The 19423-nt window shown below is 40.5% G+C and overlaps 1 protein-coding gene across 1 annotated transcript; it reads left to right on the top strand.

The window, feature by feature from the left end:
• The first annotated feature begins 1383 nt into the window (after positions 1–1383).
• LOC117811171 (D(1)-like dopamine receptor) lies at positions 1384–15221 on the top strand. Its single transcript, XM_034681268.1, has 2 exons — positions 1384–1457; positions 12844–15221. The coding sequence occupies exon 2, from the start codon at positions 13354–13356 to the stop codon at positions 14848–14850; it is 1497 nt and encodes a 498-aa protein (XP_034537159.1). The 5' UTR covers positions 1384–1457; positions 12844–13353; the 3' UTR covers positions 14851–15221.
• Positions 15222–19423: the final 4202 nt, after the last annotated feature.

Below are 19423 nucleotides of genomic sequence, written 5' to 3' on the forward strand. Positions count from 1 at the left end.
ATAGAGCTGCTCGCGTTTGAGTATATCTTAGTATTGTCAGTCGAGGGGCGGGCACAGTCAAAATGGTGTCTGAGTGTGATTGGCTGCAGGGACAGAGTCCCTGTGTTTTCTGATTGGGTTTTTTTTTTATTTTTCTCTGCGTTTGTTGTTATCGTCCATCTCATGCGCATGGACCAAGCGGCAAACTCCGGTCTCAAATGATGAAGCCAATGCAGAAGTGCTATAAACTGCAATACATCGAAAATCCGCTTGAGGCTGGCTGCAGAAAAACCGGAAACCACATAGATATGAATGGGAAAAAGACGATCTTTGCAGCATTAATAAACATGTTTACAGCCTGGTTCAAAAAACGTCTTGGCCCTACAACGCTAATCTCTCTAATGGCACACACTGTACAGGGGGTGAATTTTTTTCTAACGTGACGGTTAAGAAGATATTAAGATTACGAGTTTTGCCCAAATAAGGACATGACTGACGTGACTCCCGGTCGGGAACACACAGCCATTGGCTAAGAGGCTCACACTACGTCACACTCTGCCTAGTTGAGTTCCGCATTACCAATATGGCTGCTGCCGTCGATTTGCTTCAAAACAGCTCTCAGGAACAGATGGGTGACGTCACAGATACTACGTCCATATTTTATACAGTCTATGGCATGGACATGGGGTGCTGCTATTTATGGGCTACTTGACTAATCTTCCAAGATTGACATCTTCGCATGTATTTCTCTAAAGTGGGGTTTCTGGAGTCCCTGAGCTCCCTTGTCTCATAAGTTCCTCTGAGTTGCTGCCGTATTAGGCCTGCTGCTGCTGTGGACGTTCCAGACTCCTGCTGCTACAATTACTTATCCATCTCACTACTATCATCTCACTCTCTCTCCTAATCTCCTCTGTCCCTCTCTCCAACTCGGTCTCAACAGATGTCTGTCTAGCATGAGTCTGGTCCTGCTCAAGGTTTCTACCTGTTAAATTAAGTTTGTCCTTGCCACAAGTTCTCTGCTCATGGTGGATTAAGATGAGATCAGACTGAGTCTGTAAGATGGGACTGTATCTTATCCTGTTTTGATCTTGAGTCTTTGTTAATAATTTAACATAGAGTACGGTCTAGACCTGCTCTGTTTGTAAAAGCATCTTGAGATAACATTAGTTGTGATTTGGCGCTATATGAATAAAGCTAATAAAGATATTCTGAAAACATTCTGGATACTTCAGCAACCAGCAACATCTCTGTGGCACGTGTTGGCTAGCTTCCGCCATCTGATCGGTGCTGTTCACTTGACATGATCGTGTTGCTCAATCAAACAACATCTTACAAGAACGGGTTTGCCAACAACATAAATCCTTTGTCCTGGGGTGATAGTAATGCAATACCTGCTTTGCCAACTGCAAGAAGAAGGCCAACATACTTCCCAAGGTACTTATGTCAAGATGGAAGACATGCAATAACCCATCAAGAAGGTAAGCAGGTTAACTTGTTACAACTGGATACTTATTTTCACTGAGAGTAAAAGTTGGTTTGGACTTGTAAAATCTGAGTGAGGTGTTAATGTGGAACATGTTAAACGGATCACAATCAGAGCACTTTTCTTAATGTTTGTGAAGTTACTGATTTTGGTTAATTCATTTCTCTTAAATCCAGCAGTATTTTTCAACAAGCGAGAACATAATATACAATTAAAAAGAAAATGTGGAGTCACTTGGACACATCTGTTGAACAATTACAGAACTAAAACAGGAATCCAATTTTAACCCAAAAAGGGAAACACAGAAATCCCCAGAAACTAAAAATATCCTGATACCCAAACGTTTACAAAACTTGGCCAACATGGGCGATAAGAACTATTAACCGTAAAATACATGAACCCTAAAAACCAGGATAAGATCTAAAACAAGCATGGCCATCATGATAACATGTCTCACTCTCTCACACACTTGTTCTCCTGGGTCATTATTCTTCCGAGGTTCAGCAGTGGGTCACCCTCCTCAGTTTCTACTGCTTCTCGTTTTTCTTTTGGTATCCATAAACCGTCACCGATGGATAAAATAACATCCTGAAACTATGCCCCTGACATCATAACTTTGAAACTTGTGTCGGTAAAATTAAACTGAGATAAAGGGAAAAAAAATCAGGATTAAACTAAATGAAGTCACACAATCCTGACTTAAAAAAAGAGCATGAAGATCTAATTTGGATGTTTTGAGACAATGGCCACGGTTACATGATGTTTTAAATTCGGAATTAATTATTCATAATTAAATAATTCGGAATTAAAGTATTCTCCTTTGCGTTTACATGGAAATAGTAACTCCGAATTGAGGTTTACATGGAAAACATGTTTAATCGTCTTTATTCAATTCCGCTTAAGGTCTGGGGGTTGTGAAGGGTTCTGATTGGACAGGGACGGACGGACATCTTTACGTCTACCGGAAGAAAACAGACTCCAGTTCCTGCTTTCTTTTATTTTCGGTTACAACATGGAAGACCACACAATAAGCGCAATTTTTGCTTTGATTTTGATTATAGTTTTGAATAATCAGCTCAACACAAACATACTGCTTTCGTCAGCTGAGGAGAAGAAGAGAGATAGAGGACCGGAGGGGGGCGGAAGACCGTACTTTGGTGAATCAAAGCTAACGGTTCGTGCAACGGCTGCTCTACCTCAGCCCACTGCCACATCCCTCTCTTTTCATGATATCCATTTCTTCTAAGGCTCCTATTAAATAATTAATCTCGGCTCGAGTCCAACGCTAGCTTCCGGCGGCAATCCTGGAATATGTGCCCACCAGAGCGGAATATGTGCATCATCGTCTGGAATTATTTTAAAGCGGAATGAAAGAATACATGATCCAGGAAATAATCAATTCGGATTTGAAATCAAAATAAACCAGCCACTTACTTCGGATTTTAAGTTTAATTCGGAATGGTCATTTTCATTCGGAATTAGGTGTTTACATGGTCATTTTTAATCTTTTTAAAGAGGATTTAATTTTAATTCTGAATTAAAGAGGAATTAAAAGTGTGTAAACGTAGCCATTGTGTCAAGATGGGAAAAAAATGGAGGAGGACCCATGTTAAGAAAAATATAGATTTAATTGTCACACATTGACTACTGCAACTCTCTACTAGCAGGACTCCCTGCATGCACAGTTAAATCTCTGCAAATGATCCAGAACGCAGCAGCACGTCTGGTCTTCAACCAGCCTAAGACAGCTCATGTCACTCCCCTGCTCATTTTGCTACACTGGCTTCCAGTTGCAGCTCGCATCAGATACAAAACTCTAATCATGACTTACAAAGCAGTAGCCAAAACCGCTCCAGTTTACCTGGAACCCCGCATCCAGGTCTACTACCCTTCTCGCCCGCTACGCTCAGCCTCTGAAAAGCGCCTAGTGCTTCCAGCACACAAGGCCTCAAAATCACTAGCTGGACTCCTCTCTTCTGTTGCTCCTAAATCATATGTGTCAAACTCAAGGCCCGCATTATCTTTGGCCCCCGCGAGATAATATCAAATTATTTATAGAGCTGGCCCGACGGTATTTTGCACGCACCACTAAAACTACAAGTCCCACAATGCACTGCATGTCAATCGAGGGCCCGCACGCGAGAGCCGTTACCCGACTCCGCTCATCATCAGCCTTATGAAGCTAGTCACCTGCAGTCAACTTTCAGCTATCCCTCTCCCCCAAATGGCTAAATGAAAAGGTGGACTTTGAAAACAGGGAGGTTCAAGACAGGTGGGAGGCAGAGTATATGTGCGTAACAGAGGAACTTTTAGGATTAAGATCAACGCATGGCACAACTACGGGGAAAGATCTCTTTGAAGAGGTATCCAGATGTGTAAATGAAATGAGGCTGCCTTGGGATAAACGTGTGGGACTGACAACGGATTGAGCGCCCGCAAAGTGCAGGCAAAAGAGTGGATTGGTGGGCAGAATCCGGGAGAAGATGCGGGAGGAAATCAGCGCAGGTGAGCAGACAGTTTATCACTGCATCATACATCAGGAATCACTGTGTGGCAAAGCCTTGAAAATGGACCATGTGATGAGCACCATAACACGAGCAGTTAACTTCATAAGAGCCAAAGGTTTAAATCAGCGCCAGTTCAAGTCTTTTCTGGAGGAGTTGGGTTCAGAATATGGTGACTTGCCCCATCACACAGAGGTGCGATGGCTAAGCCAGGGAAAAGTGCTGTAAAGGTGTTTCGAGTGGCGTGAGGAGATCTGTCAGTTCATGGAGAGCAAAGGGAAAGACACTACAGAGCTCCGCGATACAAAAGTTTCTGTGTAAAGTGGCGTTTCTGTGTGACATCACGAGCCATCTCGAACTCAATGCGCTCAACCTGCAGCTTCAGGGGTGGGGCCGTGTGATCACAGACATGTACGCTGCAGTGACGGCTTTTAAAACCAAGCTGCGCCTGTGGGACACGCAGATGCTGCAAGAAAACTTGAGCCATTTTCCGTGCTGCAAAACTACCTGTGTGAACAACTGTTCTCTTTGATGAAGTTAAACAGAACATCTCACAGGAGTCGTCTTACTGATGAACACCTTCACAGCTCAGAGCCTGACCCCAAACATTGATGAACTCTCATCCAAGATGAGATGCTGAGTATCTGGCTTAGACTAGTGTGCATCACAGAGCAGCCGACTGAGCTGAAATATGTTTCCTTTTTGCACTTTTTCTTGCTACCACAGGGCATTTTTGGTTTTTCTTTGCAGAATTTTTTTTGCTAATGTTGTTGGTCTGTGGAAAAATATTTTCATAAGAAATTAGTAAAGCTCATTCATTAGATAAGCTGCAGATTGAGCAATAAGAAATGATTGCAACATATTTTTCATTTTTGAAATGTTTATAGCAATAACTTAAGCTTTGCTAATTCAATGTTCAATATGTGCAATAAGTTCATTTCAATAAGTTTTGCAATAAACATTAAACCAGTCCGGCCCTTGACTTGCACCGATTCTTTTATTTTGGCCCTCTGTGTATTTGAGTTTGACACCCCTGCCCTAAATGGTGGAATGAATTGGCCAACTCCATTCGATCTGCAGAGTCCCTCTCTGCTTTCAAAAGACAGCTAAAGACCCAGCTCTTTAGGAAGCACTATGCACTTAGCTAGACTGTTCTCAACTGTTGTCCCCAGTGGCAGACCATGTCTTCCAGCTACAGTTGACTCGCACTGTCCTGCTCTACTCTGGGAAACTGTGTTCAGCTCTGGAGTGACCCAGCACTTGGTACTTTGGTCATTATTGTGGTGATGTTAATTGTTGATGATGACAATGGAAGGTCTTAAATTGTTTGGTTGCCTCATTGTAGATGTTCCTTATTTTGAAAAAAAAAAAAAAATTCCTTACTTATTTTTGTGCATTACCTTTACACTGCTTGGCAGTACCTGCACCCAAATTGACTTGAAGCACTTTGACCTCTTGTCTAGATCTTTGCTTGTGTTGTTCTTGTTCTCGTATGTACGTCGCTTTGGATAAAAGCGTCTGCTAAATGACATTGTAACATTGTAACATTGTAATTGTAAGGTACAAAAAAAACTTAGTAAAATATCTAAGAAACACCAACACAAGGAAGATGAACAATGATCCAACCCAGGACAGGGGATACAGAGAAAGTAAACACACAGAGTAAGTTACACAGGTGTGGAACAAAGGACACAGGTGAAACTAATCAGGTCAATAAAAAAGGAGGGAAAGCATAAACTTTATAAATAATGGATGTAGTATCCGTGACATCGACCATCTGTTTCTGAAGCGCTGCTTTGAAGCCAATTGTCTGCGGGAGCCATATTGGTAATGCTGAACTCAACCTAACATCTATGGAGCTAGTGTGAGGTAAAGTGTGTGCCGATCAAGAAATGAGCTATCCAGACTACACTTGTTTTTTGTACCAGGCTGTAAACATGTTTATTTCTGCTGTAAAAATAGTCTTTTTTAAATGTGTGTGTATGTGGTTTCTGTACTTACAGAGCCAGCCCCAAACAGACCGTCATCGCCAATAAGAGCTTCTCTTGCAGAACTTTTCATTTAAATTCCAACAATGTGGCTACAATGTGGTTTTATCCAAGGTTATCAAAAAGACCAAAACTTTCATCTTTGTTGTATGATTAGGCACATGTTTCAAGTTACCATAAAGTGACTGTGTAGAAATCGGTCTCTGTTTTCCAACATGTAGTGTTGGAGAAATATAGTTGGCGTACAAAGACTTGACGTACCATGCTGTCTTTAGAGTGCTTTATTCTTTGAAAAGAAGTTGACAGTCAAACAGAGTGCTAAGCAGTTCTTCAGAGTGTGACACAAACAAGATTCTCTGTTTAATACAGAATGTATGTCAGTCTATAGTTAACAGTTCCTCTTTTGGGGAAGGTCAGGCTAGAGCCAACTTGCCCAAACCATTACTGTGGTCAGGTGTAGAGATTGCTGTAGAGGTGACGATACTGTTATCTGATGGAACACATGCAAAACAGAGAGTTGAGATGGTCATAGCAAATAAAGAAAAGTAACAGTAAGGTCAGAGCAGCAAGCTGCACTACATTCTTAAACTTTTCATAACAGTAGTTAATGTAAAATGCTCCACTAGATTTTGATCGGGTCAAAATTGACCACTAAATTAAGACTAGGAAACACTGGAGAGTAAAACCAAAACTCAACATTGATGTTTGTGTCACAGGGGACTGAGGAGATGAAATGTAAGGCTGATAGACGGTGATTCTTGAAGTGCTATAAATGCAGGACATACAAGCCGTCAGGCCTCGGAGTAGATACAAAGCTATGCAGACCTACAGCATAGTCTCTGCCATCGATTTGCCTTTGTAGGATATGTAGACCACTTTCTGAAACAATCTGAAATGAGACAGTTTGGTATGCAGAAGATTCCCGGTTAATGTCACCAGCTGCTCCCACCGTTACCCTGGTTTTACTAAGCTCCTGTCACCTCAAAAGCTACAGCAGACCTAACTTGCATTGCTATTCTCTATGAGTCATTCTTCATGGTGTATTGGCATAAACACAAACCTGTCTCCCTGGAAGTAATAAAGTTTATCTAACAGAAGAGTCAGTTTTGATTTGAAGTCTTCACATAGCGAATGAATAATCAATGCAAAATGAATGGACTGCATTTGACAGTAATATGAGGTTTGATTTATCATCAGACGACCTCAATATTCACTGAGAATTCCATCTCCTCCTAGGTCTTAGTAGTTTATACAGAATCCAGTTTCTCTTTTGCCCTTTTTTTAATCATCCAGATTAGCTGCAGGTGAGCCGCGCCCTGCTAGCAGCGACACACTGTTTATGTTAGCTAGAAGCCTCCGACAGAGAGAGACGCTTACCTTTAGATGAAGCCGCAACGTTGAGTTCATGCAAGTTCAATCTCATCACACACACACACACACACACACACACACACACACACACACACACGCACACACACGCACACACACACACACACACACACCCAAACACACACTCACACCACAGACAAGCACACACACATATCAGCCTTTGATTGAACAGCAGGTACAAGCTGGTCTGTTGAACGAGCTGTAAAAATCGCAGATTTATTCAAATTCGCAACATTTACAAATAAAACTGTGGATTGTTCGTCGATCTCAAACACTCTTTTGCACATGCATGCATACACAACAAAGCACACGTCTTCATAGACGAAAAAACACAAGCTGCAAAAGTTTAAAGTCGCAGAAACTTTAAATTATATACGCACCACAACTTGGCAAAATATATACACACAACTCTGACACATACATCACACCCACCAAGCAGCAGCCCCGCCCCTCAACAGTCCAAAACAGTGATTACAGGTTCAACTATTCACCTCGGCATCGAACCCCCAGCAGCTGCCAGATCTGCCAGCGGGCATAACGACAGGTGAGGAGGATACGGGCCGTGGTCCAGCCTTAACAGCCTGCCTGCGTCAGAGATGAGTGCCTTCTTCTCGCCGCAAAGGGCACGACAACACACACACACACACACACACACACACACACACACACACACACACACACACATACACCCATGCATACAGGTACACATTTAATTAGCACATGCAAGAAATAAGTGAACAGTAGCAACCACACAGATAGAGATGATGAAAAAAGTGGAGCATAATGTTCAGGTATGTGCAGGTATGCAGCCAGACACACAAACACACATTGTTCAGACATACCCATAACCTTAAGTACACACTCACAGAGGCGCACACTAATAAACTGAAACAAATTAAAATTACTTTGATCTCTAAGCAGACATTTAACCATGTTTATTGAAGTCAGTTTCATGGAGGTTCATTTGAGGACAGGTTGGATTCGATGCTCCGGGGCAGCTTTGTAATCAATGTTTGGATGCTTCCAGAGGACTTGCAAAACTGAAATTGAGCCAAAGTAAGGCTTCCTTGAATTCTTCCCCTCAACCCAGCTCACTATCAGTTTTGGCATGCAGGTTCAGTCACATGATAAGCAAGAGCAGAGATGAAGCTTTTGAATTTTAAGAGGTGCATAATGATGATGCATTTGTTAGAAGCCAAACTTTTTACACTAAGAACACCAAGCCACGACATCCCAGTACTGCCATCAGATTGATCTATGATTGTCTGACGTTCAGGTTGTTTTCAGAGGGTTTAATAAAGCTTTTTTAATTAAAGAGCTCTGTCCTACAAAGTCATTTTTATCTTGTGCACAAAAAATAAAAAGTAAAATCGATGCAGGACATCAGAGGGTCTGTCATTTTCAATGTTAACCAGCTCTAATTAGCCCTTTGAAAGCTCCCTGATGCACACAGGATAATTAAGTTGTGTGCACAAGAGAAGAACATGCAGATAAGATCACGTACAGACTACGTAGCAAACAAAAAAAGTGAAGAAAACAAACAAAACATCAGGTGAAGACATCATGCATAAGACAGTTGAGTTGTCACATGACCAAAACTATAGTATGAGCAAGAAGGTTAATATCAGATCACGGTATCAGGTCAGCTTAAAAAACTACATTATGTTTCACCATGAATTGCATTCACTTTTAAGACAAGAGGGTACTTTTATGAACCAGAAAACACAGTGGCATAACTTTTGTAGATAAGACTTGATGACAGATGGGAAAACTTAGGTAGTTATTTGATGTGTTCCTTCCTTCTTTCTTTCTTTCTTTCTTTCTTTCTTTCTTTCTTTCTTTCTTTCTTTCTTTCTTTCTTTCTTTCTTTCTTTCTTTCTTTCTTTATATCTTTCTTTCTTCAGGGCTAACCTTTCTGGGTTAGGCATAGTAGTGATCTTACAGGAGTCCAGATTAAAATGATCAAAGTGGACATGGAGTTGTCTTACGCTGTGTTGAAGTTTAGCTGCTGTTTGATGTCATTGTCACTTGACAGAATGTGGTGTAATCAGTATGTTAACCAGAACTCTTTGTTTGAACTGTCTGAACTAAACACAAGAACAGAACAAGTTTATCTTCAGGAAAACCACAGCAGTGGAAATATTCAAATAGTCAGTTGGAAATAACTACTGCTGTGCTTCTACTGTTAGCTAGTTATATTGGTAAGCTGTGCAGCTAGCTGTACTGTTAGCTGCCTCTGGCCTTGGCAGAAGGTCAGAGTAGGTACAGCTGACAGATTTTACGACAGTGCAATGTTAATGTAACTGTACCTAGGAGATTTACTTTTGCTTGTTTTTTTGGATTTGCATCAGTTTTTCAATTGGCAGCTTATATTTCCACAGATGAAACCTGTTGAGTGGTTCAAACGTACTTCATGGTGTCTTGTAAGCCCATGCGGGCTGGCCATATGATTATACGTAAAATACAATAATAATCAAACTTCAAACGTCTTGTAATTTTACCTTGCTGGCCACCATACATAAAAAATTTAACAACAAAGACATGACCTGTAAATGAAAATGAAAAAATGTGGAAAATAATAATAATAAAAAAAATAGAGCTTGAAAGGCAAGATATACAAATGTACTTTTAAAGGAAATGCAATTATATTTATATGAATATTGACTAAAGAAATGCATATTAAAAATATAAAGATGAATACATATAGGAATTTACAGAACAGTATAAAATGAGTGACTATGTTATTTATTTTTATTATAATATTTTGATATTTCTCTTTTATTCCAAATGTATATTTGATTACACTTATTTCCCTGTATATTTTCCAATTTTATCTAATCTCATCTCAACACTTTATATTGGACATTGTTTTAAATTTAGCCTTTATTTTACTTTAATGGGAGCTTTTATTTCTATTATTTCAAAGCTGGTTTTAAATGGCACTCCATTGATTTTATATTCAACAGCAACTGCTAAATAACATCCCTTCTACAACCCAAGCAGTAAAAGGTAGCTGTGGTATGTTTTAGACTCGGGGCACAAACATTTGTTTATCAGTTAATCTAAAAAAGCATGAAAATAAAATATAAACTACTGAAGAACTTTGAGCTCCTGCCTTGAACACTGTGTTGAAGACATCACAGCAGACAGTTGGCGCCATCTTGAGGATGCATTTGTATGGTGCAAATTATTACAAGTCAGCAACTAGATCTATGTTGAGTTCAAAATCACCCTCATCAACTTTATGTTTAAAAATGTAAAGAATACAAACTCTCACGTCATGTAGCATCATCCAGAACATTTACTGAACGCCAAAAATCTCAATTTAATTTGAATCAAACCTAAATCAGGTCATTACTGTCCATCATATATTTATATAAGTTACAGCTGACAAGATTCAGACAATAAGGAAGATCTTCTGCTGTCAGTTTAAAAGCTTTATACAATTTCAAAAAACAGTCTTGTGCATGAATATTAGTGTTACTCATTAGAATGGTGCTGTGCTCTGCAAAGTGTTCATAGCTGTCCTCACTAAAGACAAACGTCTTTATTTACAGAGTTCACAATGATGTCAGGGTCAGTGATTCATGTGCAAATATGATTTTATTTTTGATAGCTACAAGATTAAAAGTCATTTTAAGTTTGAGGGATGAAAATAAATGCCTCGGCTTCTCTTCAAAGCTGATTCTGCCCTTGACTTCAGTAATGTGTGTATTCCTTGAAGGACTGTCTGGTTTTGGCACTTTGGAAAGTGCTCTGTGAATACAAACTGTAGCTGCGTGCTAAATCAGAATCTCTGACCTGTATCACTGTTACTCAACCAACACACTGTAACATATGTTTTCTTTTTTTCTGAATGGTTTAAACTTATTTTGACCAAAATCAATATTTTGACATAAACCTCTTTACATAACATGAGTACTTCTTCTAATTTCTATTTGGCACAGTCCAGACAGGCAAAGTAGAAGTGTCCTTGGTCCAGGAACATTATCTGTCCCTTCATTTAAATAACAGTCACTCTTAGCCTGATGGGACAGACTGAGAGTGAGACTGCTTTTCACAAAGTCCTTTGTACCATTAGATCCCAAAAAACTAACAGACATATGAGGTACCTAAAAGGGCAATGCACACATTCAAATCAGTGTTTACATCATTAAAAAATGATGGTGAGAAATGTTCCTCTTTCAAGCACAGCTGCCTAATTGTTATTCATCACATGCTTTGACTCAGTCCATCATGCTCTTTGGTCTTAAAACAACCAATTTAATAATCATTCAAAACCACTGTACTGTGCATCAAACAATTTTGAGGAATAAACTTTGCTCTAAAAAATGTCTTCCATATAAATATCATCTGTGAGAGAGAGAGAATACTGCAGCGAGAAAAAGGCACAGGTTTCAGATGATTTATGTTGCTGTAAATTTGTTTTACTGAACTGTCTGTGGTGCTGGACAGAGCGTGCTTATTTCCCCTTATATCTATTTGTAGTGAAGTGTGAGTTTAAGTTTATGTTTTAATGAATAATAAATGTGCTCATATTTCACCTGAATGAAGGGCTGGGGATGGAATCTTTGCGCTAACAGATGTGTGTAGTCTGTAGGCCCTCTTACATGGAAATACTGCATGACTAGGGGATGCTTTAAAGCTACAGGGTGTAGCTAATCGGTGCATTTCACCTGGCCACTCTCTAAATTGAAAAACGTGTACATTACTAGGTTGTCCATTCTGTACTACTGTAGAAACACGGCAGTGGAAGGGGACCCGATCCAATGTAGACATAAAAGGCTCATCCTAAGTCAACAAAAACAAAATGATCTTCATATTCATGTGATTATACGCAAATCTTAACATACTTATGAATATAATATACCATTCCTGCTAAGTCTGTTCTGCTAAAACTGCTAAAAAACTACACATTGTAGCTTTAATAATTATGCAAAAGAAGTTAAGCCACATGTAGCTGGAGATTGATTCTGTAAACAGTTAATATTTCATGTCATACTTGATTATTTTCTATAAATACCAGAAAAAAACATCAACAGTATCAACATGAGGAACGGGTTTCTATCATATCATTGTTATTTTGCTCTCTTTGTACAACAATAAAACAAAAAAGAAAAGATGGTGAGATATTGTAATGATTGTAATGATACAGGAGAGGGTACAATTTGCGTTTTTGAAAGTCAATAAGATGGTGATGAAAATGAATGTTGGTGTTGGTGTTTGTTTGTGTTCTTCTGGTAATCTCTATTTGTAAAATGCCTCAGGGAAATAAACGAGTGTCTTGTTAATAACGAGCTCCTGCTATAATTATTGGAACAATAATTCATTCATTTTTAAAAGTAATAGCGAAATGGGACAGACCACAACAAGAAAATGAACACATCTATCTTTAACGACTCTTCTGTCTTACCTTTATGCTTATTTCTCTTGTAAACAGATATTAAATATATTGTTAAATTTTACCCACATAAAAACACGAGCTTTCTCGTTTTTCTAGATGATCTCAAAACACTGCATAAAATGTAACAGGGATCTAACACTGCGCTGAAGAGGAAGCCCCGCCGGCTTCCACCTGACTGTGGAACTGAGCGCGTCACGCTGATAGAGGTGAGTCTACTGTGAGGCACACTGCACGGGACAAACGACCGGGACAGAGACCCTTCTCATTCATCTCCCGTACGGAAGTTAAACCTCACTTGGAGTTATGAGTATCAATATGTATAGTTTTATTTAAGTTAATCTTTATTGTGCACATTTCTGTGGATAAATACTGGACCGCTTTTCTGGGCATTGTTTTCATCTCAGCTGTGCGGAGTAAGGATTTCTTATTGAAAAGACGCGTGCAAAGAAATATCAAACAGGATTTTTGATAAGGACAGTCACCTTTGTTCGAGTTTATTTATTTTCTTCATGAGAGATCAGGGGATGGTTTGTGAGTCAGCAGTCGGTTTTACGCGCGGTTTCTAATTCTCTTTTGTCACTTTTAACCATTCTTTCTGCGGGCACAATGGAAAACTATACTACGTGGAATAATTTTACTCAAGTTTTGTCAGAGCTGGACGGGACGGGCAGCGAGGCTGAGGAGGACGACGACGAGGACGGCGGCGGGAGCGGTGGAGGGAGCGGAGGTCTGCGTGTCCTCGTCGGCTGCGTCCTCTTCCTGCTCATCGTGTCCACGCTGCTGGGGAACACGCTGGTGTGTGCCGCCGTGGTCCGTTTCAGGCACCTGCGATCCAAAGTGACTAACTTCTTTGTCATCTCCCTGGCCGTGTCCGACCTGTTTGTAGCAGTGCTGGTGATGCCATGGGAGGCTATCACAGAGGTGACTGGTACGTGGCTATTTGGACGGTTCTGTGGGGTCTGGATTGCCTTTGACATCATGTGCTCCACAGCCTCCATCTTGAACCTGTGCATCATCAGTGTGGATCGCTACTGGGCTATCGCCAGCCCGTTTAAGTATGAACGCAAGATGACTCACCGGGTGGCGTTTGTCATGATTGGGGTGGCATGGACTCTGTCCATCCTGATTTCCTTCATCCCTGTGCAGCTCAACTGGCACCAAGCTGGGGAGGAGGAGGAGGGGGTCATGGAGATGATGGAACTACTGGTTTCCAATGGCAGGAACTTAACCAACGGCACCATCAACCTCAACACCAGCTCCATTGCCAAGAGCTGTGTGGCCAATCTTAACAAAACCTATGCCATCTCTTCTTCTCTGATCAGCTTCTACATCCCTGTGGTGATCATGATCGCCACCTACACCCGGATCTACAGGATCGCTCAGACCCAAATCCGTCGGATCACATCATTGGAGAGGGCAGCAGAGCAGGCGCAGAACCAGGGCCATGGTGTTAACCGGAACCAGCAGCAGCAGCACCATAGGCCAAATGATGAAGCCTCGTTGAAGTCATCATTCAAGAAGGAAACTAAAGTCCTGAAGACTCTCTCCATCATCATGGGGGTGTTCGTCTTCTGCTGGCTGCCATTCTTTGTCCTGAACTGCACAGTCCCGTTCTGTGATCCACCCTGCGTCAGTGACACCACCTTCACTGTCTTTGTCTGGTTCGGCTGGGCCAACTCCTCCCTCAACCCGGTCATCTATGCGTTTAACGCAGACTTTCGCCGTGCTTTCTCCACCATTTTGGGTTGCAACCAGATCTGCACGAACAACACAGTGGAGGCAGTGAACTTCAGCGACGAGCTCGTGTCTTACCACCACGATACGACACTCCACAAGGAGCAGCTGGTCCCTGCACAGCCGCAGCAACTCCCTCGCACCATTGACGTTGGGTCTGACCACCTTGAGGAAATGAGCGCTCGCTTTGACGAGGAGTCTATCATCTCCAATGGCTCGAGGAGCCCCAACAGACAGCTGCTGCTTCCTGCTACAGTCCAGCTGGAAGACGACCCAGAACTGTCCTTGGAAACGATCACTCCGTTCACTTCAGCTGCAGGGATGGAGAGTGAGGCTCTGATACCAGGACAAGTCCACCAGGAGGAATAGATTAAGAACTACACTCACTGAGAGGCATGACTCAACAGAAGTCATATTGTGATACATGCAAATAAAAAGCATAGACTTGTGAGAAACTTGTTCTTCAAATGTGTGCTGTTTTTAAATTTGATGTGATGGAGGCCTCATGACCCTGCTGCTTTTAAACACACAGAGCAACAAGAGGAATGGGACCTTGTAGCCTAGCTTTAGATAATGGATTGATGGATTGTTATGTTTTCCCTTTTGTGTAAGAGCTTATTTAAACTGAAGAAGATTAATAGCAGTTGATAGAGGTAATTGATGTGGAAACGTTGGGCATTAAAGATGTGTTGGTTTTTTTCAACTGAAATGCTTTGTCAGAAATTAAATGCTGAACCACTGAATGTTTCACCCATTCATTTATACTCTGTAGATACAGTTTGACAAATAGTGTGTGCTTTATTCATGACCCAGGTTGTTACAGTGAATCAAGCTGAAGGTTTAATATTGAAGCATTGAATCTCTGAAGAAGACTAAGACACATCAACCTGTGGTTTCAGGAGTTGTTCAGTGGAGGTCGAACAATTTGGGTGAAACGGGCCTTTTCAAACGCTGATGATGTGTTTGTTATTAAAATGAAAATAGGGCAGCTGTCAAATAAAGTTGACATCTTTGGAAAACTGGATGAAAAATATGAAACAGATTCAAGTTTAGTACTGTAGCACCTTCAATGAACTTCGCTCCTTCCTTCCTTTTTACTCTTAATTGGCTATATTTCTAACAGTAGATTACGTTTCATTAGACTGCTTTCCAGAAAAAAAGGTCACTGAATCTGCTACTCACATTATATAAACATTAAATGTGCTGATACTCTTTGCAGGGTTATCCAGGGTAACCGGGTATAATTCACTCTGATTTTCAAACTTAGTGAAGGGCTGTTGATGCCTGGTGTAGTCAAGGACAATCCAGTATTTGAGAGCTGACTGATGGCTGCTGCAGCAGCAGCAAGACTTTTTCACCAAATACACATTATATTCTGTATTCTGTTTATCTTCAGTTGCTTTTCAACACTTCATTGTGTCATTACTTTGGTTGTAGATGATCAATTTTTGTGTGTAAGAGCGTTATCGATCAAAGTTTTCAAAGAGGCAAAAATGGCTGAATGTTATCTCTCTCTCTACTTTCCCGTTTACTGACTGTTCAAGGTGAGACTGTGACTGACAGATTTTGATCGAACACCAAATCTAGTTTTCGGGGTTTCTATATTAAGGTGAAAGCTGTGGCAGCCGAAAAAGTTTAAAGCAGCTGTCCTCCAACATTTTACAAGGATTTAGAAGTGAAGCAAACTCATGCCTGAGAAATGTCACCTTGTTTCTTATCCATTATTTATCCATTGTTGTAGTTTAAGGGTTATCTCAATGTTCAAACATAGTTTGAAAATATTGTTATTAACCATGAGATGTACAAGTGTAGAGAACATAAAGATGGACAATGCGTCCACCTCCTTTAGTTGAACAAAAGTAAAGCCAAAGTATCAAGAGATGGGCACTGACATCTTTCCCTAGTGACACAATTTTAAGCGTATATTGAGTGTGAGTGGTAGACATCGGCTGGTAGAGCTACGATATGTATGTCCAGCCTCAGCCCTCGAGCAAAAGACATATTTTAAACATATTGACAAAAAGGAAGACATTGGCTGACAGCCTGCAGATTCTTGTGTCAGTTGGAATGTATTTAGTGTTAACGCTGGTTATGTTTTCTCATCCCTGCTCCTCTACTTCAATGCTATGGTGAAGAATTCTGCAGCAGCTACATTTGTTGACAGAGGTGTCCATCAATGTCACAGTTACACCCTTTATTTTAAGCATGACATAAGGAAGGAGTAAGTGTGAAAACAGGGAGCAATGCTAGGTAAGACGCTATCAGTATGTGCTGACTCATTGAAGTCATTAGCCAGGTTTGAATAGCACAGCAAACCAGAGGAAATACAAGCTGTTTGTTATTGGAGTAAAAACTGCACCCACACTGCAGGGACCACTGTAACTGATGAACCATTTAATAGTTTATTATAATTGTATATTAACGAAAACTAATGAAATCATGAAAACTTGATTTTTAAAAACATTTTCCTCATTTGATATAAAAATACAAAACTGATTGAAATCAATTAAAGCTATAAAGAAAATGTCTTATATTTAAAGCAGTTAAATACTCATTACCATTAAACTAACAAACATTAATAAAAGAAAAACTAAAATAAAACTAACCTGACATTTAAATCAAAAAGTCTAAACTTAAGAATATAGACTTATGAGAAATTCAATACTATTAGACATTTGCTGCTGTATTAAATAATCCATGGGGGGGAAGAAATGTAGGTGGATCAGAGCCAAAGACAAACTTTTTTCACACAGCAGCAGCAGCAGCAGCAGTTTAGTTCCTGAAAAGCTTGTGAGGACCACAGGGGAGCTCAGGAAGTCCGGTCAGGTAATCTCTGAGTCATCAGTGAAACACCTGCCCGCCCCTGCAGATACTCTCTGCTGATTTTGTGCAGTTTTTCTCAGAGGCTGTCATCTTTTGTCACATCTGAGACCTAAGTGAAACTACTTTCCTAAGTTTGAACTATGTAAGAGAAAAAGTTGACTTCTGATTGTTCTGTATTTTGTGCACATTATTCTGGGGCTGATCTTGGTTGATTGTGCAAAGAGAAATCAATCAAAAATCCTTTGACAGCGAGAGTCACTGTAAAAAGGAGATCATTTAACATCCCACCTGTAGTTTTGTGAAGTGTTGACATATATGACAATCATATCCTCGTTACTTGCAGTTTTTAACAAATTCAAAAACAATACAACTGACCAAATAATGTATGCTGCTTTTCACTTTGCCATCAGTGAACAGTGTATTGAAGATGTATTGTTAGGTTCTCAGTTTCACAGGCACTCATTCTTTTTTTATGCAGAAAGTAGGCTGCATCCTTTAATGCGATCAATACACCAGTGTAAAATGCAGACAGAGGTATATAACCAAGAAGATGGCGCTATAGTCCACTGCATGGGACTCAATTGTAAATTGAAGATGGGGGTGCTGTTGGCCTGGCGGTCGTTGCAGAGGTCGCTGGTTTGATTCCAGCCTCACCCATTTACTGCATGTCCTCCCCCACTCTCTACTCCCCACATCTCCTGTCTCTCTACAGCTCCTATCCATTAAAGGTGGAGATGCCTCTCAAAAAATTTTAAAACAGAAACTTGAAGATGAACGATTTTCTTACATGAGGAACTGGCAATATTTTATGGTTGTTACAGCTGCCTTGGAGACAACATTAGGAATAACATCAGCATCTGACTCATCAAGTGAACCACCTGTAAATTATTTTGTTGAGGACTTTATAGCAAGTCATTTATAATGTGGTTAATGAGGGATTAGTTTATAAGTCTTGAGTTTTTTAAATAAAGCATTTAAAGAGTTGAATGAATGAAATGACAAAATAAGGGATTCTCCTTTTGCTTGCTGGTTCAGTGTATTTCTTTCCTCTCCAGTGTCTCTCTGCTGACTCCTTTCATCTTCAGTCAATAGTGGAGTTGAAACAGAATGGAGGCACCCAAGGGCCCCAGCGGGTTCAGTACTCTGAACCCCACAGGTGTCTCCAACAGGTTCAGCTGTTCACACTCTGAGTGCCACATCACAGCATGCGTCTGTGTTATGTGATGGAGAGAGATAGGTTTAGGCTGTAACCCTGGAACAGGAGAGCTATTTATGTATGTAGGAAACTTCTACATTAACTTTTTACATTATCATAACATCAACAGTGTTGAGGTTGAGTTAGTGAGCTAAAGTAAGGAAATAGGATGAAAAGGTTTTTGACACAGTCTCAGGTCAACACTGAGTCCCCTATGTCCTAAAAGCAAACCAGACCCTCAGTGAGAAGAGTACATATTTCTTCATAGAGGTTGAAAGGAGAACTAGCACACAGTTAAAAGAGAGCAGTAGTCAGAGGATAATAAACTGGATTAGCAGAGATACAATAAAGACAATTGAATGAAGAACACATTTACAATGAACCGTGATGAAACAAGGACATACACCTCTCCTGACTCATCCCTCTGTATACAGATTTCTTTATGTCTTTGTTCATTCATTTAAGATAGAATGTCAGAGGCATAGCTCTGTAAGACCATGGAGATGAACCAAGTGGCAACCTCCGGTCTAAAAATATGAGTCAATGCAGAAGTGTTAAAAGCTGCAGTTCATCGAGGATCTGCTTGAGGCTGGCTCCGGAAGTACCGGAAGTCACATACACATGAATGGGAAAAAGACGATCTTTACAGCAGAAATAAACATGTTTACAGCCTGGTACAACAGATGAGTGTAGTCTGAATAACTGATTTCTCGATGTCCTCTCACTGTGAGGGGACTGAATTTTTTTCTAACACGGCAATTTTCAAGATATTGAGATACTAGTCTTCCAATGAGAGGCACAGCTGCCTGTGGGAACACTGCAGCTGTTGGCTAGGAGGCTCAAACTCCGCCTCTTTACGTCACACTGGCTCGACAGAAGCAATATGGCTGCCGCTGCTGATTGGCTCCAAAACAGCGTTCAGGA

Source organism: Notolabrus celidotus, chromosome 4, assembly GCF_009762535.1.
Source record: "Notolabrus celidotus isolate fNotCel1 chromosome 4, fNotCel1.pri, whole genome shotgun sequence".
Classification (NCBI taxonomy): Eukaryota; Metazoa; Chordata; class Actinopteri; order Labriformes; family Labridae; genus Notolabrus; species Notolabrus celidotus.